The following is a 19,346-nucleotide window of genomic DNA, read 5'->3' on the forward strand; positions in this document are numbered from 1 at the left end:
AAAGTTCATCTATTTTTATAAAAGTTCATTGAATTTGAAAAAGTTCATGAATTGGGAAAAAACAGTTCATCAAATTTGAAAAAAAGTTCATGGATTTAAAAAAAGTTCATGTAATCTCAAAAAGTTCATCGTTTTTGCAAAATAGTTCATCAATTTTTTTAACACGAAATTCTTTTAAAAATCACGCATTAAAAAAAGGAAAAAGGAAAAATGGAATAAAACCATCCGTAAACTAAACCGCAAACCGGGGAAAACCATTTTGGGAAGGTTCAACAAACTTGAAAAAAGTTCATCGAATTTAAAAAGAGTTCATTGATTTTGAAAAAAGTTTATCGATTTTGAAAAAAAGTTCGTCCCTTTGAAAAAAGTTCATCAAAATTGAAAAAAAGTTCATAAAACAGAAAAAGGATTGAGAACTTGAAAAATAATAATCCGCGCATTTAAGAAAACAAAAAAAAAGAAAAATAAAAACCGAGCACACCGTCCAGAAAAGTAGCAAACTGGAAAAACCTGGACAAGAAGAATAAAAAGAAAGCAAAGAAGAAACAAATCACATGTACTATGGTGGTCTAGTGGTTCAAAGGTAAGAGAATAAACCGTGTCTTCTTCGTAGCGTTGAGGTCACGTGTTCGATCCCCAGGGAAGCACCTTTTTTTTTGTTTCTTTAAAAAGACAAAACGAAAGAAAACTGGGCCGGCCCAAAGCACCGCGAGCGGGAGGGTACCGCAGGCGCCGGTTTGCAAAATTGCCTATAACCGGCGCCTGTGGTGCTAAATAGGATTCCCCCCAGCCAGTGCAGCTAGCGATTGGCTTTGGTATTAGACTACAGCGTCAGTTTCAAGTAGTATGGTCAGCGGAAGATCCGGTTTTTTAATCTTCATTCAAAAAAAATGAACAATATTTTCTTGAAGAAATTTAAAAATCAAACAAACTGTTAAAACGTGAACAATTATTGAAAACATGAACAAAAAATTATATACGACGAACGATTTTCAAATATACATTTAACATATTTTAAGGGTACGATGAACAATTTTTAACTACACATCAAACATTTTTGTGATATCCATTGAAATAATTTAAAACATATTATACATTTTTGTGATATACGATGAACAAATTTTATACATTGAACATTTTTGTAATATAATGTGAACAATTTTTAACTACACATTGAACAATTTTGTGATATGTGCTGAAAAACCATCTAAATACCCGTTGAACATTTTTTGTTGTACACTGAAAAATTTAAAATTGTGATTTTTTTTGAAAAAGTGAATAAATAGCAGTGACGGCAACCACACTAGCTACCTACTCAGTAGGTATATATTGCAGCGCCTATTTTAAAGTACGATGTATCGCGATAGATTTCTTTTTGCTTCAACGTTTTCAACAATTCTTGGAAACAAATGTGATGTTTTAAATATGTTCAATTCTTCAAAAATATACTTTGAACATTTTTTACATACGTTGAATTTTTTAAATAAAAATCGAATATTTTCGTGATATACGCTGGACAATATTTAATACATTTTGAACATTTTTGTGATATCCATTGAACAATATTTAAATTTCATTGAACATCTTTGTAAGAAAATGTTTTTTGAAGTCAGTTCTATGTTTTAATTTAGAACAAATATTTGTAAACCGAAAAAATAGCACGGGTTCACGTGTTCAAGGCACACCGTGCGCTTTTTTTTAACAAAAAACAAAAGCAGGCCGGCCCAGCAGAGGATGGTGTAGCGCCCTTAACGGAAAAAAAATTAAAGCGGGCCGGCCCAGCGGGGTGGAGGCGTGTGCCCTCAGCGAAATCCCAGCGATCCCGGTCATCCAAACGACTCGAAGGTTTGATTTAGACCGGGATTGCATAGTTCAGGGTACCATCGACCGGGATTTCGACTTGGGGGTTCGTTTCGCCGAACGTCTACGAGTTCAGGGTTTAAAATGGACTTTTTCCATTTTTCACCGCTCGTACATACTGGCACTAGGCGCCATGGCGAGCTGTCAGGCCTTGTGCGAGGACCCGCCACTCGTGAACTCTGGCACTTGTCACCGTTGCCTCTTGGAAACGGTATCGGAAGAAAAATGAAACAATAAAAACGAGGATCTTTGACTTATTAGTAGAGAGAGCCTTGGCTCAGTGGTTGGATATGTGGTTGTGCAACTCAATGACCCGAGTTCAATTCCCAGAATTGACAGGTGATGCACAGGGGTTTCCTCTGTTTATTGAGGATCAAGCTTGATATGTGGTGGAACCACTGATGAAGATGCATCCTTAGTTGGTGCAGAGGCCGGGAAGTGAAAATCTCCCCATTTAAGAAGCTTCTGGCCATCTTAGGTCCGTCCCATCGGGAGGCGACCCCCAAACTGTTTCCACCAAAACCCTTATGTGCGTTTCCTGGGGGCACGTGGTCGTAAACCACCAGAACCCTAGGAGGCGGGGAGGGGGTGTGTAGGAGGGAAGAGATGGAGGGGGTGGCGGGCCTCATGAAGGGCTTGAAGCTGACGGAGGAGGAGAGGAAGGGGGTCCGGATCAAGATCTCATGAGAAGGGGAGTCGGGGGGAGGTGCAGGCGGTGGGGAAGGAGTCCGACAAAAGAAAGGCGATAGAATGCGGGCCTTGGATGTTTTATAAGGAGCTAGTAGTGGTTGAGGATTTCGTCCCGAGTAAACAGTTGGAGGACTATGAGTTCATCAACATACCAATCTGGGTCCGAGTCTTTAACCTCCCTTTAGGCATGATGAATGCTGAGGCGGCCAAGGAGATTGGGAACATAATTGGCCAATTTGTGGAAGCGGACACGACAACTGGTGAAGTGCTATTGGGAAGTTCCTAAGGATTAAGATCAGAATGCTTATTAACAAGCCACTCATGCGGGGGATCACGTTAGAGGAGGAAGAGGGGAAGAAGGATCGAGGGGCTGCCTTGAATGAGGATGGTGAAGCTGGAAGGAAGAAGGAGGAGGAAGAGATTGGATGGTGCCATTTTGAGTATGAATACCTCCCTTACTTCTGCTACACTTGCGGCATGATTGGGCATGGGGAGAAGGACTGCATGATCAAGCTAAAAAAGGGGAAGAATTGCAGTTTGGCCATTGGTTGGAAGCTGATATGGGGCAGAGGAAAACTGGACCAGATGAAGGTTTTTGGCATAGTGGAGGGCGTGGGGTGGGAGGTAGTAAAGGATATGGTTACACCAGATCAAACCAAAGATCGGGGAGTGGCAGTGATAGTCTGTCATGGAGTAAGAGTGACTCTCGGTCCAACGGGCGAGCGGATGGTAAGGTTGATGGTGGAGAGGAAGTGACAAGCCCACCCAAGGCTGGTTATGTGCGTGAGAAGGCTGGTGTCCCAAGGAGGCTGCTGCTAGAAGAAGCTGGAAGCATTGGAAAGAAAAGTGAGAGCCAGGGGGCTACGTCTGAAGAAGCGACAAAAACAACTAGCACATTGGCCAGGCTGCAGGAGCAGCCCCGCCGGGCACAATGAAACTAATCGGTTGGAACTGCCGGGGGCTCGGGAATGGCCCGGCAGTTCGGAACCTCCTCGAATTGGGGAGGGCGAAGGACCCCGACATTGTGTTTCTCGCGGAGACTAAGATGACAACAAAAGAATTGGAGAGGTTCAGGTGGATGCTTGGTCTTGTTCACATGACGGCATGGAGCTCTGAGGGAAGGAGTAGGGGGGTGGTTCTGTTCTGGCGTAGGGGAATTGATGTTTCGTTGAGATCGTATGGTAGGAGACACGTATGTGTGGATGTGAGGGAGGAGGATGGAAGAGTGTGGAGGTTGACGGAGATGTATGGGGAGTCAGTCACGGAGAGGAAGGTAGAAACATGGCGTACCTTAAGAATCCTGGGGCAACAACATCAGGATGGTCGGCCGTGGATATGCCTAGGAGACTTCAATGAAATTTTATCGGATGATGAGAAGGTGGGGGGAATGTTGAGGCCACAGACCATGATGGACAACTTTCAGGAAGCACTGGAAGCTTGTGATCTCACAAATATTGGCTACAGTGGTGACAAGTATACGTGGAGGAATCACTGTAGGGACATTAACAACTACATATGTGAAAGGTTGGATCGAGCAACTACAAATGCAGCTTGGTGTCAAATGTTCCCAGATTACAATGTGCTTAATGGTTCACCACGACATTCGGACCACCGGCCGGTGATTGTATGTACTCATGGTGAAGGGAGATCGAGTGGTCGGGGTGTGAGGGGTTTTAGGTTTGAAGCTTGGTGGCTAAAGGAGGAGGGCCGTGCCGCTGAAGTTCAAGGAGCATGGGAGGAAGGTATGAGGAATGAGGGTGCTAATGTTGCCCAATCTTTGCGGTGTGTGGCTGGGAGAATGAAGAAGTGACACAAAGAAGTAGTGGGGGAGCTTGAGGGGCGCCTAAGGAGAGCCAAGAGTGATCTAGAGAAGTGTATGTGTGCCCCGGTGTCGGAGAACAAGATACGGGAGGAGGCAATATTGAGGTGTGTGGTCGAGCAACTCGAAGAGAAGAAGAATATTAAGGCGCGGCAGAGATCACATGCGTCCTGGCTGCGGGATGGGAATAGAAGCACTCAATATTTCATGGCCGTGGCGAATGCGAGAAGGAAAACCACCAAGATAAAGGAGTTGAGGAGGGATGATGGCTCGGTGGTGAAGGAGGGGGAAGGGCTTTCTGACTATGTTTGTTCGTTTTTTCAGGATCTTTTTACTACTTCGGCTGGTTCCAGGATAAATGAACTTATTGAGAAGGTTGAACCTCGGGTCACATAGCACATGAGGAGTATACTTGATGCTGAATTCCAAGAGAGGAGGTCAAAGCTGCGTTGGATAAGATTGGAGATCTTAAAGCGCCGGGACCGGATGGTATGCCATCGATTGTGTACAAGCGTCATTGGCATTTTATGGGTGACAAGGTGATCGAAGAGGTGCTGTCTGTGTTGAATGGGGGTGATATGCCCGAGGGGTGGAACGATACGGTGGTTGTGCTTATTCCAAAAGTCAAGAACCCACATCGAATAAAAGATCTCCGGCCTATAAGCTTGTGCAACGTTATTTATAAACTAGTGTCAAAGGTCATTGCAAACCGGCTCAAGATGATCCTGCCAGGCATCATTTCGGAGAACCAGAGTGCCTTTGTTCCTGGGAGATTAATCACGGACAATGTGCTTGTGGCATACAAGCTATCACATTATCTTCTGAACAAGAAGGGAAAGCAGGGGGTGGTAGCAGTTAAAGCGGACATGAGCAAAGCCTATGACCATGTCGAATGGAGCTTTGTACAGGCCATGCTTACAAAACTGGGTTTCAGTAGTGCCTGGGTCCAGTTGATCATGAAATGCATCACCTCAGTTCGCTATCAGATTAAGGTAAATGGGGAGTTGACACATCAGTTCTGCCCTTCTCGAGGTCTCTGGCAAGGAGACCCGGCGTCCCCTTACTTGTTCGTCATTTGTGCGGAGGGGCTATCTGCTCTACTCCATGATGCGGAGCGAACGGGCAGAATCAGCGGAGTCAAAATTTGTGCCGCAGCACCGATGGTTTCCCATCTTCTCTTCGCCGACGATTCTGTGTTGCTTCTGAAAGCCAACCAGGAGCAGGGGGCAGCTCTTAAGGAAATTCTAGACCTATATGAGGATTGCTCTGGCCAATTTATTAATACTGAAAAATCAGCCATCATGTTTAGCCCAAACACGCCAGCAGAAGTGAAAGAGGATGTTAAAGAAGCTTTACAGATCAGGAGCGAAACTTGGAATGAGAAATACCTGGGCTTACCCATGCATGTCGGCCGATCCAGAAAGAAGGCTTTCTCATTTGTGAAGAATGGGATGGCTGGGCGGATCTATGGATGGAAGGAGAAACTCATCGCGAAGTCAGGCAAGGAAACGCTCGTCACAACCGTGGCCCAAGCAATCCCAACCTTCGCCATGTCGTGCTTCTATCTGACAAAATCGTTCTGCAAGGAACTAAGCTTTCTCATCGGTAATTACTGGTGGAGTCAGCAGGAGAAAGAGCACACAATGCACTGGATTAGCTGGCAGAAGCTGACGGAATCAAAAGCAAGGGGTGGACTCGGATTTCGTGATATGTATGGCTTCAATGTTGCAATGCTCTCGCGCCAAATATGGAGGATTATCCAAAACCCAGACACGTTGTGTGCCAAGCTGCTGAAAGCAAAATACTTCCCCGACACACATGTGCTTGAAGCAGTACCAAAAGATGGTATATCTTATGCCCGGCGCAGTCTTTTGCATGGGCTCGAGCTGTTCAAGGAGGGATGCATCTGGCGTATTGGTGACAGGGCAGATGTTAACATCTGGTCCGACCCATGGATCCCGCGCCCGTGGTCTCGCCGCGTAATCACGCCAAAAGGAGCACATCTCCTGGACCGAGTTCAGGACTTGATTGATCCAACAACAGGATCGTGGGATGAACATCTGGTTCGAGAGACTTTTTGGGCTGATGACGCACAATATATCCTCTGGATTCCGCTGAGGGAAGGAGTCCAAGACTTCATAGCATGGCAATATGATAAGAAGGGTCTACACTCGGTTAAAAGTGCATATAAGCTACATGCACAGATCACTAGAAACCGACAAGGTGGAGGTACGGGCCAGAGTGCAGAGCAGGCCGGGAACATGGACAGCACCAGTGACGATGAATGGAAAAGGATTTGGAAAATGCCATGCCCGAAGAATATTCAGATGTTCGCCTGCCGAATGAAACACGAGTCTCTTGCTCTCCGGACCAATATTGAGCACAGAGGAATTCCTATAGCTGACACTAAGTGCTTATTTTGTGGGCGGGTGGATGAAGATGGAGCACACCTGTTCATCAAGTGCAAGCAGGTAAAGCCAGGATGGAGGGACATGGCGATGGAGAAGGAGAGAATGGACCTGGAAGATATTACACCAGTACATGCAATGTTTGACTATCTATGGAGGCTGGATGAGAAGAAGAGGCTCCTTATTTTCACGTATTGGTGGCTTTGGTGGTCAAACAGAAACAAGCTAAGGGAGGGAGAACTACCTCTAGATGCTCTGTGTTTGAATATCTAGAGATATTCCTGAACCCGCCCAAGAAGTTGTCGCCGGAAAAATGGAGGCCACCAAAGGGGGATATGATCAAGATCAACGCGGATGGGTCTTTTGTGCCTGGAGAAGATTTCGCAGGCTGGGGGGTCGTTGCGAGAACAGCCTTTGGAGGGCGGCAGGAGCATGTTCGCGACGCATTTGCTGCGGAAGCTTATGCTCTATCACATGCAGTTTCCTTTGCCGCTGAATTGGGCATCGTCAGAATGGTCCTGGAGACTGATTCTCAACTTCTCATGGAGGCCATGGACCTGCGCAAGGCTGACTCCTCGGCATATGCAGCTATTATTGAGGATACTAAGTATCAGCTCAAATTGTGGTTTTCGTCTCATGTAATTCTTGTCTGTCGCCGTTCGGCTAACTCGGTAGCCCATGAACTCGCTAGTTTGGGTCGCATGTGCAACCCACACCACTGTATGCAGTGGGAGTCTGATGTCCCAGCCACTGTGGCTGTTTGTGCTTTGGCTGATATAAGCCAGCACGGTTAAGTTATAAAGCTCATGCTTTCCTCAAAAAAAAGAAAAGAAAAATAAAGTAGAGAGATGAGAGAGACGGCCGCGCTGCAGCCACTCCCACTGCGAAACGTGACGGACGCCCACTGTCATCACTGGTTCCCCGTCCGTGTTTTCCTCCGATCCGTCACATCCGTTTGAACTTGAAATTTATCCACCGCTGCAGCTAGCACGGGGAACTCGCCAACAGACCAAACCAGTCGGATGGAAACATAAAGGGGTTTGCGCAAGGAACGCTCGAGAACAACGGGAAATTTCTCCACCAATCAATTGATTGATTAATTAATTAATCAAAGTTCAAAGTACATGGACGACGAAAATGCCCGGACGAACAACACAACTGGATGGATACACTGGAGAAGGGAAGGTGACAACTGACGAGAGAGGAGGCTAATCATCAAGCACGAACAAGAAACAGATGTACAACAGCATCAACACACACGTAGGCAGCACCGCAGCACCATGAACCGCGACTCGCATCTCAGACAAACGGCTTGTACCAGACACAGAACAAGTTCGCCATGGATCACCTGCCACAAAGAAGAAGCAGAGCAAGCAGAGGTAAATTCAGGATTTTCCTCGCAGTTCTCTGAACCAAAAAAAGATGGTTCCTCTGTTTTTGGAACAGAGATGGAAGTAACAAGAGGGGGGGCTGCAGGGCGCCTCTCTTTTTCGGTTTGTGAAATTCGTTTGCTCGGAGGATGCATCATTTTGTGCTGTTACTACGGCGGACTGTATTTGTTTACAGCAAAAATTGCCTTTGTAAATTCTACGGAGGACTCTGCTGAAGAGAAAAAAACCCGGGAAACATGACAGAGGTGCATGCATACCTAGCGGCAGAGGCAGAGGAGCCCCTCCTGCATGCAGTCCTACTTGGTGATGACCCAGACGGCGTAGATGATGCCGGGGAGGTAGCCGAAGAAGGTGAGCAGCAAGCAGATCCAGAACTCGATCTGCAAAAGCACGTTCAGCACCGCAGCACGAGCAGTCAATTAGGCACAAGCCCAGTGCATAGTCCGTCCTCAGATGAGAGCCTACTGCTAGCACGGGACACTCACCCCGCAGGCGAACTTGAAGAAGACGCCGAGCGGCGGCAGGATGATGGCGAGGATGATGTCGATGCAGTTGGCGGTCCCCTCGTCCGCCATCTTCTTCCTTCCTTCTCTCTCTCTCTCTCTCTCTCTCTCTCTCTCTCTCTCGAAGCGTCGAAGGGAAAGCCAAGGCAAGGGAGATGATGTGAACAAGGAGCGCGAGAAAGGTAGGTGGAGTAGAGTGATGTGGCGGTGGTGTGTGATGCGCAGACGAGCCCGAGATTATAAAGACGGCGAGGCAACGGGGAGAGGGCGACGGTTGGCGAGGTTACGTTACGTGCCCGGCTCGTGCGGCGGTGCGGGCGCGGGATGATGCTCCCACGAGCCGAGCGCCAGCCAGGGGGGTTGGATCATGTGGGAAGAATCGGATGCTACGGCGGTGCCCTCGTGCGGTCGCGCGCCCGCTTCGCTGTTGGTTCGGCTCCAACGGCCGGCGCCGACCCGCGTGGCTCCGTGCCCGCTTTCTCTGCATGGACGCGCCTTCCAACTTAACGTTGAAGGTTATCTGGACTCACTCGGTCACTCCTTGTAGTACTCTATCTCAGCCAAATTTGACTGCTCAAGAAGCAACGTCGCCATGCACTTCCAAGAAAACCGAAGCGGGAAACAAGGGCAACAATGGTAAACAACCCACCACCTTGTTCGCCTTTGAAACGGAACGAGTTGGCATGACAGCAACGTCTACCGGACACACGCACGAAAAGCCCTCATCATGCCACAGAGCGAGAGCAGAGCAGGCATCCGGGGTGGGTGCACCGGCAAGATCTCTTTTGGACTGACGGGACATTATTAGTTCTTAGTGCTTAGTGCGATCATGTCATTACGTAGTGCAGTAGCTGTACAAGGGGTCCATGGCCTGTTTCCTCCGGAATGGTCCGAAGCTCCGTCAATCATGCAAGAGGCCGAGGCCGGGCTGCTAAAACTGGAGACCACTTGTTAGACGCTATTCTTTCTTGTAGCGAATCGTGAGTTCGTGACAACTGAGATGAGCTAAGCTCCGCGTTATTGCGAGGGATCGAGTATTTAACAAAAAACTACCACAATTCGTGGAACCGTGCCGATAAACTACCACTATACAAATTTATGCGGAAACCTACCATTTCTGTTCTAATCTTTGCCTAAAAACTACCAAGCCAGAAAAGTGGCCGGTTCGACTCGTTTAAGCGTGATTATGACAGGGCTGGCCCACATGTAAGCGTTGACATGATAATAATAGTCAACCCCGCTAGATTGACCATTATGTGACCGTTATGACAGATGGGACCCATGTGTTCACTGGGACATTTCTACAAACACCTTGTATGCGTAGTGTCGCCTGGCCGGCGGTGGGCGAGCTGCCGCCGCACCGCCGAGCAAGCTAGCCGTCGCGCTGGCTAGACTCCGCGTCGCCGGGCGAGCTCGACGGCGACCGCCGCGCTCGAAGCTGGCCTCCGCGCGAGCTTCCATTCCGGGCGGGCTGGCCATGGCTGCGCGCTGGCCTCCGCGACCTGGCCATGGCTGCCGCCGCGCTTGAAGCTGGCATTTGCGCCTCCGGCCGAGCTGTCCTGGGTCGTGGCGGCGGACGGATCCGTGGTCATCTGCGACGACCGCGCGCGCCATGGCCAAGGCCGGGAGTTCTGCGGCTGGTCCTTCCGCCCTTCACGCCCGGCTGCATGTTCGGCCGCGATTTTACATCGAGGAAATTGGAGCTTGCTAGCTCGATTCGTCCTAAGTAAAAGTCGATTGGAGCCTGGCTATTAGAGCTAGCTAGATCAATTTGCCTGCCATTGAAAGCCACCCGAGATCTCCGTGGGGAATTTTAGAGGAAGATAGGGAATTTTAGAGGAAGAAGAAAGAACTGATGTGTGGGCCCCACATGTTAACGGTCAAAGTAACGGGGTTGACTTTTTCAGCCCCGACAGGTGGGCCCAACATGTTATAATCACGCTTAAACAATCTGAATCAGCCACTTTTCTGACTTGGTAGTTTTTAGACAAAGATTAAAACAAAAGTGGTAGTTTTCTGTACAAATTTGTAAAGTGGTAGTTTGTAGGCACGATTCCACGAATTGTGGTAGTTTTTTGTTAAATACTCCGAGGGATCGGAACAGCGAGGGCTGTTTATCCCACAGCATGTTCTCGTAGATCTAGAGGACGGTTGAACGGCTGACCTGGAATGGGGACTAAAGTAAAACGCATACCTGGAGGATCGATTTTTTGATGCCTTGACATGTTCTCTAACTCAAAAGTCTTAGATGCCTTGCCTGCAGGGCTGAAAGAATGAAATGGTGTTGCTTTTAGCAGTAGTATCAGTTGACATTCATATATGATGTTTACTGGTAGGTCTGGGCTAGTTCAATTTTTTGTTGACACGTTCAGTTTGTGTAGGGCATTAGCTAAAACCACCATCAACCCAGCACCCCCAGTTCACCCAGACCAGAACATACAACTAGAAAACAGAACATAATAAACTACATAATGGCATTCAGGCCAGGCCATATGCAGTACTAAACTAGCCCTGACCCGTCTTCACAGAGTAGGATCAAATCAACACAATGTGGAATGGACCTAGTAGCACAATTTCAAACGCCGAAGTGGTGGTATCGGAGCATGTGGATACCCTGCTGCAGCAGCTGCTGCACGCCAAGCCATTGCCCATGAATGGGGCCAGGACAGACCCCTATTGGCTACTGCACAAGTCATGAGCCAATGAATCATCAGATCAAGCAAACGTCCAAGCCTGTGTGTCTCTTGCAGCAGCACCCCTCCCCCCTCCTCTCGCTGGTGAAATAGGACCGTCAAGCAGTTCATGAACATGAATTCAAGCAGCGTCGGTGGCCGCAGCGTCAAGGGAGGGCGTGGGTCGGTACCTCATAATCAGGAGATCGTCCTCATCTGCCCTGCCCACATGGATGGGCGTGCCACTCATTCAAGCTACATTCCCGAAGCCCTGCACAATACAGTAGGACGTGGCAGTTGTTTATGTTTCAAGGAGCCACTGATCATACGAGCTTAGGCTTAAACAAATGCTAACCAGTCTAGTAACCAGCTGTCCTTTTTTGTGAAAAAATGTGCAGAGCAAGACTCCAGAACATGTGTTGATCACAATTAATTCGGGTTATGTATATAGAAACCGAGAACACCAGATTCTGTGGCGGGAGATGGTTACCATTGCAGGAAGGTAGGTGGCCCAAATCATACCGGCCATTGGAACTTTCGGAGTTGGTGTGCAGATGTGACCTGGATTGGATAATGATGCCCAATTTGCTTTCACTTCTCTCTTGGATCTTGCAAGTCAACCTGTCAACCTTACACCATAAGGAACAAAATAAATTAACAAATGGCGATAAAACAACAGCAGTGGAAAACACAGTGATTTAGTCTGCTTAGTCCTTGAAGACATCACTAGTTGATCCACGAAATCACTTCAAGAGATGAGTCACAGAAGCTCTACTTGAACAGTGGGTCGTACAAGATACTCCCTCCGTAAGAAACTAAAGTAGTGATTTAAACACTCTTATATTTCTTTACAGAGGGAGTACAACTCTCCAGAAACAAGTAATAAGATCAAACAGCGACGTTTCTGAGTTCAAAAGTAAGAAACGATAGGAAGTATGTCAAACGGGTGTACCCAGCTCTCCAGAAGCATCGGCATGCATCGCCGCCATGGACATAAAAGTCAGTAAGTTAGCAGCCTCTTGTCCCACCGATTCCTGGAAACAGAATGGATTTAACAAAAGCTGTAATAATAGGCCAACTTGCTGTCCTCTGCATATACTTCAGACAGCAGCAACAATCAGATAGGCAGGGAATCCACTATCTGATGTAGACATGCGGTGAGCCCACTCTTTTGTCTAGGCTCAACAATTCCACTAATTGATTATCCTTGTGTATATGTATTCATACCTTGAATAAGAAGAGAAATCTGAATGCTTGACGTAATCCACTTTATTCTTTCTGCTTTTGGCACTATTTGATGGAAACATTGTAGCTGCTGTATGATAGCAATGAAGAGATTTAGGCATGAACATACTTTGTAGTATGATGAACCCTGTGACGAGAGAGACTACATTTAGATGCCTGGCCTATGTGTCGCCTGATCTAGTTGCCGCGTCTGTGGTGAACAAGCTTCAGAATCATGGTAAATCTGATATGTTAAAGGATAATTTGTTAATTCAGATAGTTACCAGAAGGGCTTCTGATTTTACCCTCAAAATACAATATGCATAGCTCCATATTTTCTTCGCAAACATCAACATCTGGAGTTCTGGACGTCAAACTAGGACTGCATTGTTGCTGTTTCTTCCGAATACTATAAGAAAAAACAAACACTTTGGGTGTCACATAAAAGAACTTCAGACTAGTAGATCAGGAATTGCAATTGCCTGCGGCACAAGTACAAAAGTAAGAAGTCTGACTGTGCTGGAATTCTGGAAATCACCTGAGTTCAAAAGTATCATTTTGTTTCTTGATAAACGATTTATGATGCCAACAGCTGTGCATTACAGTAATAGAGTACTTGGTGAAGTCATGAAAACAATCCTGATAATTACCAAAGAAAATCAGCATTAGAACAGATTAGGTTGCTAATGGAGCAATAAGGATTCAGGGGTACTAAGCAATCCAGAAAAAATAGGTCCCATACCAAAACAGGACTGCAAAACGAAAACATTCAGCATGTTATATAAAGCCTGATTGCAGTCAAGGAGAATGAAATGTGAAGTTCTAACCTTAAACAAATTAGCAGTCACTGTTTATTCAGTTATAACTACATAATAACTAGCAAAAAGGTGCATAACTGTAGGCAAAATGCAGTAATGCACTAATGACTACAAAAGAAGTACGATGCATTAACTATTATCCAGTTCACCTTTTACTCGCCTGTATCCACAGATATGGAGTTGTTTCCTTTGAAGAAAATCTTCTAAGAGCTTGCTGAAGACAGTAGATATTTCTCTGACATAATCTCCCCCAAGCTCAACATTATCTGTGCACATCAGCAGTTACAAACTTGCCTTCTATATCCACTCATTCAATTCAAGCTCCATCCTCGAAGCCCTGCACAATACAGCAGGACATTGCCAATTGTTTATGTTTCAGGGACAGGGAGCCAATGATCATAAGAGCTTAGGCATAAACAAATGCTAACTAGTCTAGTAACTAGCTGTAGTTTTTTTTTTTGTGAAAATGTGCAGAGCAAGACTCCAGAACATGTGTTGGCTAGCTTTCATTGCTTCCTCCGGTATATCTGCAGCTGGCGGTTAGCTGCTAAGAGCAACATATGATTGACCTCAGAGGATAAAAATTGTAGTTCTAGCCCTCTAGTCTAGGGTTGATCATAATTAATTTCGCTTATGTATATAGAAACTGAGAATACCAGATTCTGTGGCGGGAGATAGTTATCGTTGCAGGAAGGCAGGTGGCCCAAATCATACCGGCCATTGGAATGTTCAGAGTTGGTGTGCAGATGTGACCTGGATAGGATAACGATGCCCACTTGCTTTCATTACTTTCTTGGATCTTGCAAGTCAACCTGTCAAACCTTACACCATATAAGGAACCAAGTTGCAAAGGGCGTCGAACAATAACAGATGGAAAAACACAGTGCTTTAGTCCTGGGAGAGATCACTAGTTGAGCCATGAAAGCATTTCAAGAGATGAAAAGTCACAGAAGCTCTTCTTAAACAGTGGTGCCATACAAGATACAGCTCTCCAGAAACAAGTAATATGATCAAACGCGGCGTTTCTGCTTCAAAAAGAATGTAACGATAGGAAGTATGTCAAACCGGGCGTAGTCGGAGCATCCGCGTGCATCGCCGCCTCGCACATAAAGTCAGTGAGTTAGCAGCCTCTTGTCCCACCAATTCCAGGAAACAGAATGGATATAACAAAAGCTGTAATGATAGACCGACTTGTTGTCCTCTGCACATACTTCAGACGGCAGCAACAATCAGATAGGCAGGCCATCCACTATCTGATGTAGACATGCAGTGAGCCCACTCTTTTGCCTAGGCTCAACAATTCCACTGATTGATTATCCTTGTGCATGTACTCGTACCTTGAATCAGAAAAGAAATCTGAATGCTTTATGTAATCCCCTTTATTCTTTCTGCTTTTGGCGCTATTTGATGGAAACATTGTCGCTGCTGTATGATAGCAACAGATGAAGAGATTTAAGCACGAGCATGCTTTGCAGTACGCTGAACCCTGTGACGAGAGAGACTACATTTAGATGCCTGGCCTATGTGTCGTCTGATCTAGTTGCCGCGTCTCTGGTGAACAAGCTTCGGAATCATGGTAAAACTGATATTTTAAAGGATCATTTGTTAATTCAGATAGTTACCAGAAGGGCTTCTGATTTTGCCCTCAAAATCCAATATGCATAGCCCCCACATTTTCTTATCAAACATCAATATCTGGAGTTCTGAACGTCAAACTTGGACTGGGTTGTTGCTGTTTCTTCCGAACACTACAAGAAAAAAGTAAACATTGGGTGTCACATACAAGAACTTCAGACTAGTAGATTGGGAACTGCGATTGCCTGCGACACGAGTACAAAAGTAAGAAGTCTGGCTGTGCTGCAATTCTGGAAATCACATAGCTCAGAAGTATCATTTGTTTTGTTCCCTTATAATGATTTATCATGCCATTAGCTGTACATTATAGTAACAGAGTACTTGGTGAAGTCATGAAAAATTGAAAACAATCCTGCTAATTACCAAAGAAAATGTGCATTAGAACAGATTAGGTTGCCAACAGAACAATAAGGATTCAGGGTACTAAGCAATCCAGAAAAAATAGTTTGCATACCAAACAGGGCTGTGAAATGAGGACATTCAGCATGTTATATGAATCCTGATTGTAGTCAAAGAGAATGAAATGTGAACTTCTAACCTTAAACAAATTAGCACAGCCTCTCTCTATTCAGTTATAACTACATAATAACTAGCCTAAGGTGCATAAAACTGCAGGTACAATGCAGCAATGCACTAATAAGTCCAAAGAAGTACAATGCACTAAATATTCTCCAGTTCACCTTTTATTCGCCTGTATCCACAGATATGGAATTGTTTCCTATGAAGAAAATCTTCTAAGAGCTTGCTGAAGACAGTAGCTGTTTCTCTGACATACCTTCCCACAGGCTCGACATTATCTGTGCACATCAGCAGTTATAAACTTGTATTCTATATCCATCATATGGAACAAATTAACCATAAGGTTTTTCCTCAAGTTCTGAATATTGGCAGTATAGATGACAGCCTGACATTTTTGGAACGCCTATTCAGGTGTATTTTCCTAACCAAACCATTAGTGGTTCTCTTGGTTTAGTAAAACACTGATTAATATATGTGATCCATAACTTAGGGTCTGAGCAACTTAAATCAAACTGTTTCCTATTTTATTCTTCAAACTCCTCTCTTCTATTATGGTTCTGATCTTCGTCACATCAGACCACATTCCAGCATCAGCATATATATTGGACAGCAAAATATGATAGCCAGGATCACCGGGGTTCTTTTCAAATATTCTTTTTGCAACTAGCTCAGCAATATCCATTCTGTTATGCACTCTGCAAGCCGCCAAGAGGCATCCAAGAATATCTATTTCTGTCCCTTCCCTCAAACTTGAAATGAACTTCCAAGCATCGTCAAGTTTCCCAGATCTGCTGTAAAGATCAACAACACATGAGTAATGCTCCTTATCTGGGGAAATGTTGTAGTCTTGTAACATGGAATCGTAAAAGTGCAAGCCCTGCTCAGTAAGGCCTGCATGACTGCAACAAGATAATAGAGCCACAAAAGTGACTTTGTCAGGAGCAATTCCATCTCTCTTCATTTGATCAAATAACATTATGGCTTGATCTTCATGGCCATGCTTTCCCAAAGAAGAAATCAATGTATTATATGTGGCAGTATCTCGCTCTGTCATCAGCTGGAAAATCTCTTTGCCCTTTTCTAGGCAACAACATTTGCAGTACATATCTATAAGTGCGTTACTGACTGAGCAGATAGAACTCATATCATGCCTAATTACGTAAGCATGTAGTGCCTTACCCTGGATGAAGCTGGAATGGTGATTGCATACTGGAAGAAGTGAAATAACAGTCACATGATCAGGTTTAAATCCTGCTTTCTGCAGCGCCCTAAATGCACACAGTGCAGAATCTGTATCCCCATTCACGCAATAAGCTGCAACCACTGAATTCCATATAACCAAATCTTTCTTTGGAATGAGTTCAAATACAGTTCCTGCCTCCCTTATGAATCCTTGTCTACTGTAGAAGTCAATAAATGCACTCCCTAGAAACTTGCTCTGGTCAAGTCCATGTCTTAAGGAGAAGCCATGGACCTCTTTTCCATGCCTGAATAACTTAAGGCCGGAAAGACTCGGAAGTATACCTGCCATGGTATTGGAATTTGGTTTTAACCTTGAAGCAACCATTTCAGTAAACAAACTGACACTCGCATGATACATTCCATTCTGCGAATACCCCGCAATCAATGTACTCCAAGAGACGACATCCTTGAAATCGATAGAACGGAACAAGTAATCAGCCATCTCCAGACAGCCACACTTGCAGTACATATCAACCAGAGCATTAGAAACACAGTTATCATCAGCAACTCCACATCTTACCGCGCATCCATGCAACGCCGTTCCAGCTCGCAACTCTTTCATCCTGCCACATGCTGGGATGACAGTGGCAACGATCACCGAATCAGCCCGGAACCCTTCTGATCTCATCCTATTAAACAAACACATCGCATCGAGCCAATCTCCTGCATGCACGGCTCCTCCGATCATCGCAGTCCACGCGGCCACATCCCTTTGCTGCATGCTCTCGAAAACACTCCTCGCCTCGCCCAAGCACCCACACTTGGCAAACATGTCCACGAGCGCGCACTGCACAAACACGTTGGGCATAGTGTCGCCACAGGCAACGGATGCCTCCACATGCTCTCTGATCATCCGGCCCTGATCAACCGCTCCGAGCGCGGCGCACGCCTTGATGACGGGCGGGCACGTGAAACCATCCGCCGCAACCGAGCCATCGTCGACCATCGCCCGGTACGTCTCCAGCGCCTCGGAGAACCGTTCCGCGTCGACGAGGCCCTTGATCGCGGCGTTCCACGCGAAGGAGTTCCTCCTGGGCATTCCGTCGAGCAGGCGAAGCGCGTGCTCGATCTGCCCGAGCTTAGAGTACACGTGCACCAGCTGAGCGGAGAGGACCGCGCCGTGGTGATGGCCGCCGACGAGCACCGCGGCGTGCAGCCGCCGGGTCTCGGCGAGGGCGGGGCCCGACCGCAGCCGGAGGAGCAGCGACGCGTGCGAGGCGGGCGAGGCGTCCGCATGAGAGCTTCGGCGATGCGCCGCGGAAGGGGAAGCGGGAGCCTTTGCTGGCGAGGCAAGAGGACGGAATCGCCGTTTGAGCCCGTGCCTGACGGCGGAGGAGAGCATCGAGGGGAGCCTCCGGCACGGCGGCACCGCGCGTGGTCTCAGCCCAGAAGCAAGTCGCTTCAAAAGTTTCAGTCAAGCGCGGAACCTGATTACCTGACGGGCTGCCACGTCAGTTTTCATTTCATTTTCATGTCCGCCGAAACCATTGAAGCCAACGCCGCGGTCCTGGCACCCACCGCCACCATTGCGGCCGCCTCCATCGTCACGGTCTCTGTAGCCGGTGCCACCATTGCCGCTGTAACCACCGAGGACCGGCAATTGGATTTGGATATGAGGAACCAGCTGGTGAAGCATTTGGCAGAGATCCTGAAGCTGAAGCCGTGGTGTTCGTTGATTTGTGTTCAGAAATGCGGACTACTACATGCGTACGGTATGTAAGGTTCAAATTTTGTTAGGACCAATCTATGGAAGGTCCAATAATTTGACAAGGATTCAGCCGTATATAAACACGCAGTAGGAGGCAGGTTTAGAGCAAGCACGGCACTCGTTCCGACTTCCCACTAATACTCGCCTCGGTCAGATCTTCTCCGGCCGGCGACATGGCAAGCCAGCACTCCGCCATCGACATCGCCGAGGACGAAGACCGCCGGCGGCGGCGGCGAGGAGAGCGCCGCGCTAGAACGGCCGAGGAGGAGGAGGAAGCGGCTTCCATGAAGGGCTTCAACAGGGTGCGTGCAAATTCACCTGCAGCGTATGCTATTATACTGTATATAGTAACTTATGCAAATAGCCTGTCTCTAATTCATGCCCATCTTCTTCTCGTTTATGGCAGGCGATATCCTTCTTTGCCTACCTCTTTCTGGAGGCTGGCGCCGTCTTTCACATTATACGGAACCTCAAGGGCACCCCGGATGAAATTAGCACCTATCTTATCAGCTACGCTTTGGTGACCCTGCCTTCGATCTTCCTCATAATTGGCATAGCTTGTTGTAATCCAAAAGATGCAAATTAAATTTCGGACGATACTAGAATCTGGATGGACACGCATACTGTTTTTTGCTCCAATGTAAACTAGTTTTGGCAATCCAAGAAGTGTTCACGACACGAGTCCTGGGTGCAATTTTCATCTATATATTTAAGAACCTTTAAACAGTTGTCCGGCCTGCCCGACACAAACGTTTCCCAACCTTTAAACAGTTGGTCTCTATATATTTAAGAACCCCTACCAACAGATTATTTTCCTTATCATTCTTTTTCACCGATACACCAACGTTCTTTAAGCT

At 46.6% G+C, this 19,346-nt stretch overlaps 2 protein-coding genes across 15 annotated transcripts; both read right to left on the reverse strand.

Moving 5' to 3' along the window:
* Positions 1-7,840: 7,840 nt before the first annotated feature.
* LOC123044070 (hydrophobic protein LTI6A) lies at positions 7,841-8,880 on the reverse strand. Its single transcript, XM_044466708.1, has 3 exons — positions 8,654-8,880; positions 8,426-8,548; positions 7,841-8,125 (listed from the first exon to the last, which is right to left on the reverse strand). Exons 1-2 carry the CDS (start codon positions 8,741-8,743, stop codon positions 8,465-8,467), a joined length of 174 nt encoding a protein of 57 aa, XP_044322643.1. The 5' UTR covers positions 8,744-8,880; the 3' UTR covers positions 7,841-8,125; positions 8,426-8,464.
* Positions 8,720-18,374, reverse strand: LOC123044068 (pentatricopeptide repeat-containing protein At4g33990). Of its 14 annotated transcripts, XM_044466703.1 has the most exons (11): positions 15,701-18,374; positions 14,042-15,133; positions 13,535-13,722; positions 13,106-13,206; positions 12,852-12,976; positions 12,735-12,778; positions 12,571-12,658; positions 12,296-12,377; positions 11,834-11,964; positions 11,535-11,614; positions 8,720-11,445 (listed from the first exon to the last, which is right to left on the reverse strand). In XM_044466703.1, exon 1 carries the CDS (start codon positions 18,121-18,123, stop codon positions 16,042-16,044), a length of 2,082 nt encoding a protein of 693 aa, XP_044322638.1. In that variant the 5' UTR covers positions 18,124-18,374; the 3' UTR covers positions 8,720-11,445; positions 11,535-11,614; positions 11,834-11,964; positions 12,296-12,377; positions 12,571-12,658; positions 12,735-12,778; positions 12,852-12,976; positions 13,106-13,206; positions 13,535-13,722; positions 14,042-15,133; positions 15,701-16,041. The 14 variants fall into 14 exon arrangements, with proteins under 14 accessions (XP_044322638.1, XP_044322640.1, XP_044322632.1 ...); XM_044466705.1 differs by having other exon boundaries at positions 11,834-12,377; positions 12,571-12,778; positions 14,042-14,871; positions 15,008-15,133; positions 15,796-18,374; XM_044466697.1 differs by having other exon boundaries at positions 11,834-12,377; positions 12,571-12,778; positions 14,042-14,871; positions 15,008-15,133.
* Positions 18,375-19,346: the final 972 nt, after the last annotated feature.

The sequence above is a fragment of the Triticum aestivum genome, chromosome 2B (genome assembly GCF_018294505.1).
Source record: "Triticum aestivum cultivar Chinese Spring chromosome 2B, IWGSC CS RefSeq v2.1, whole genome shotgun sequence".
Taxonomy (NCBI): Eukaryota; Viridiplantae; Streptophyta; class Magnoliopsida; order Poales; family Poaceae; genus Triticum; species Triticum aestivum.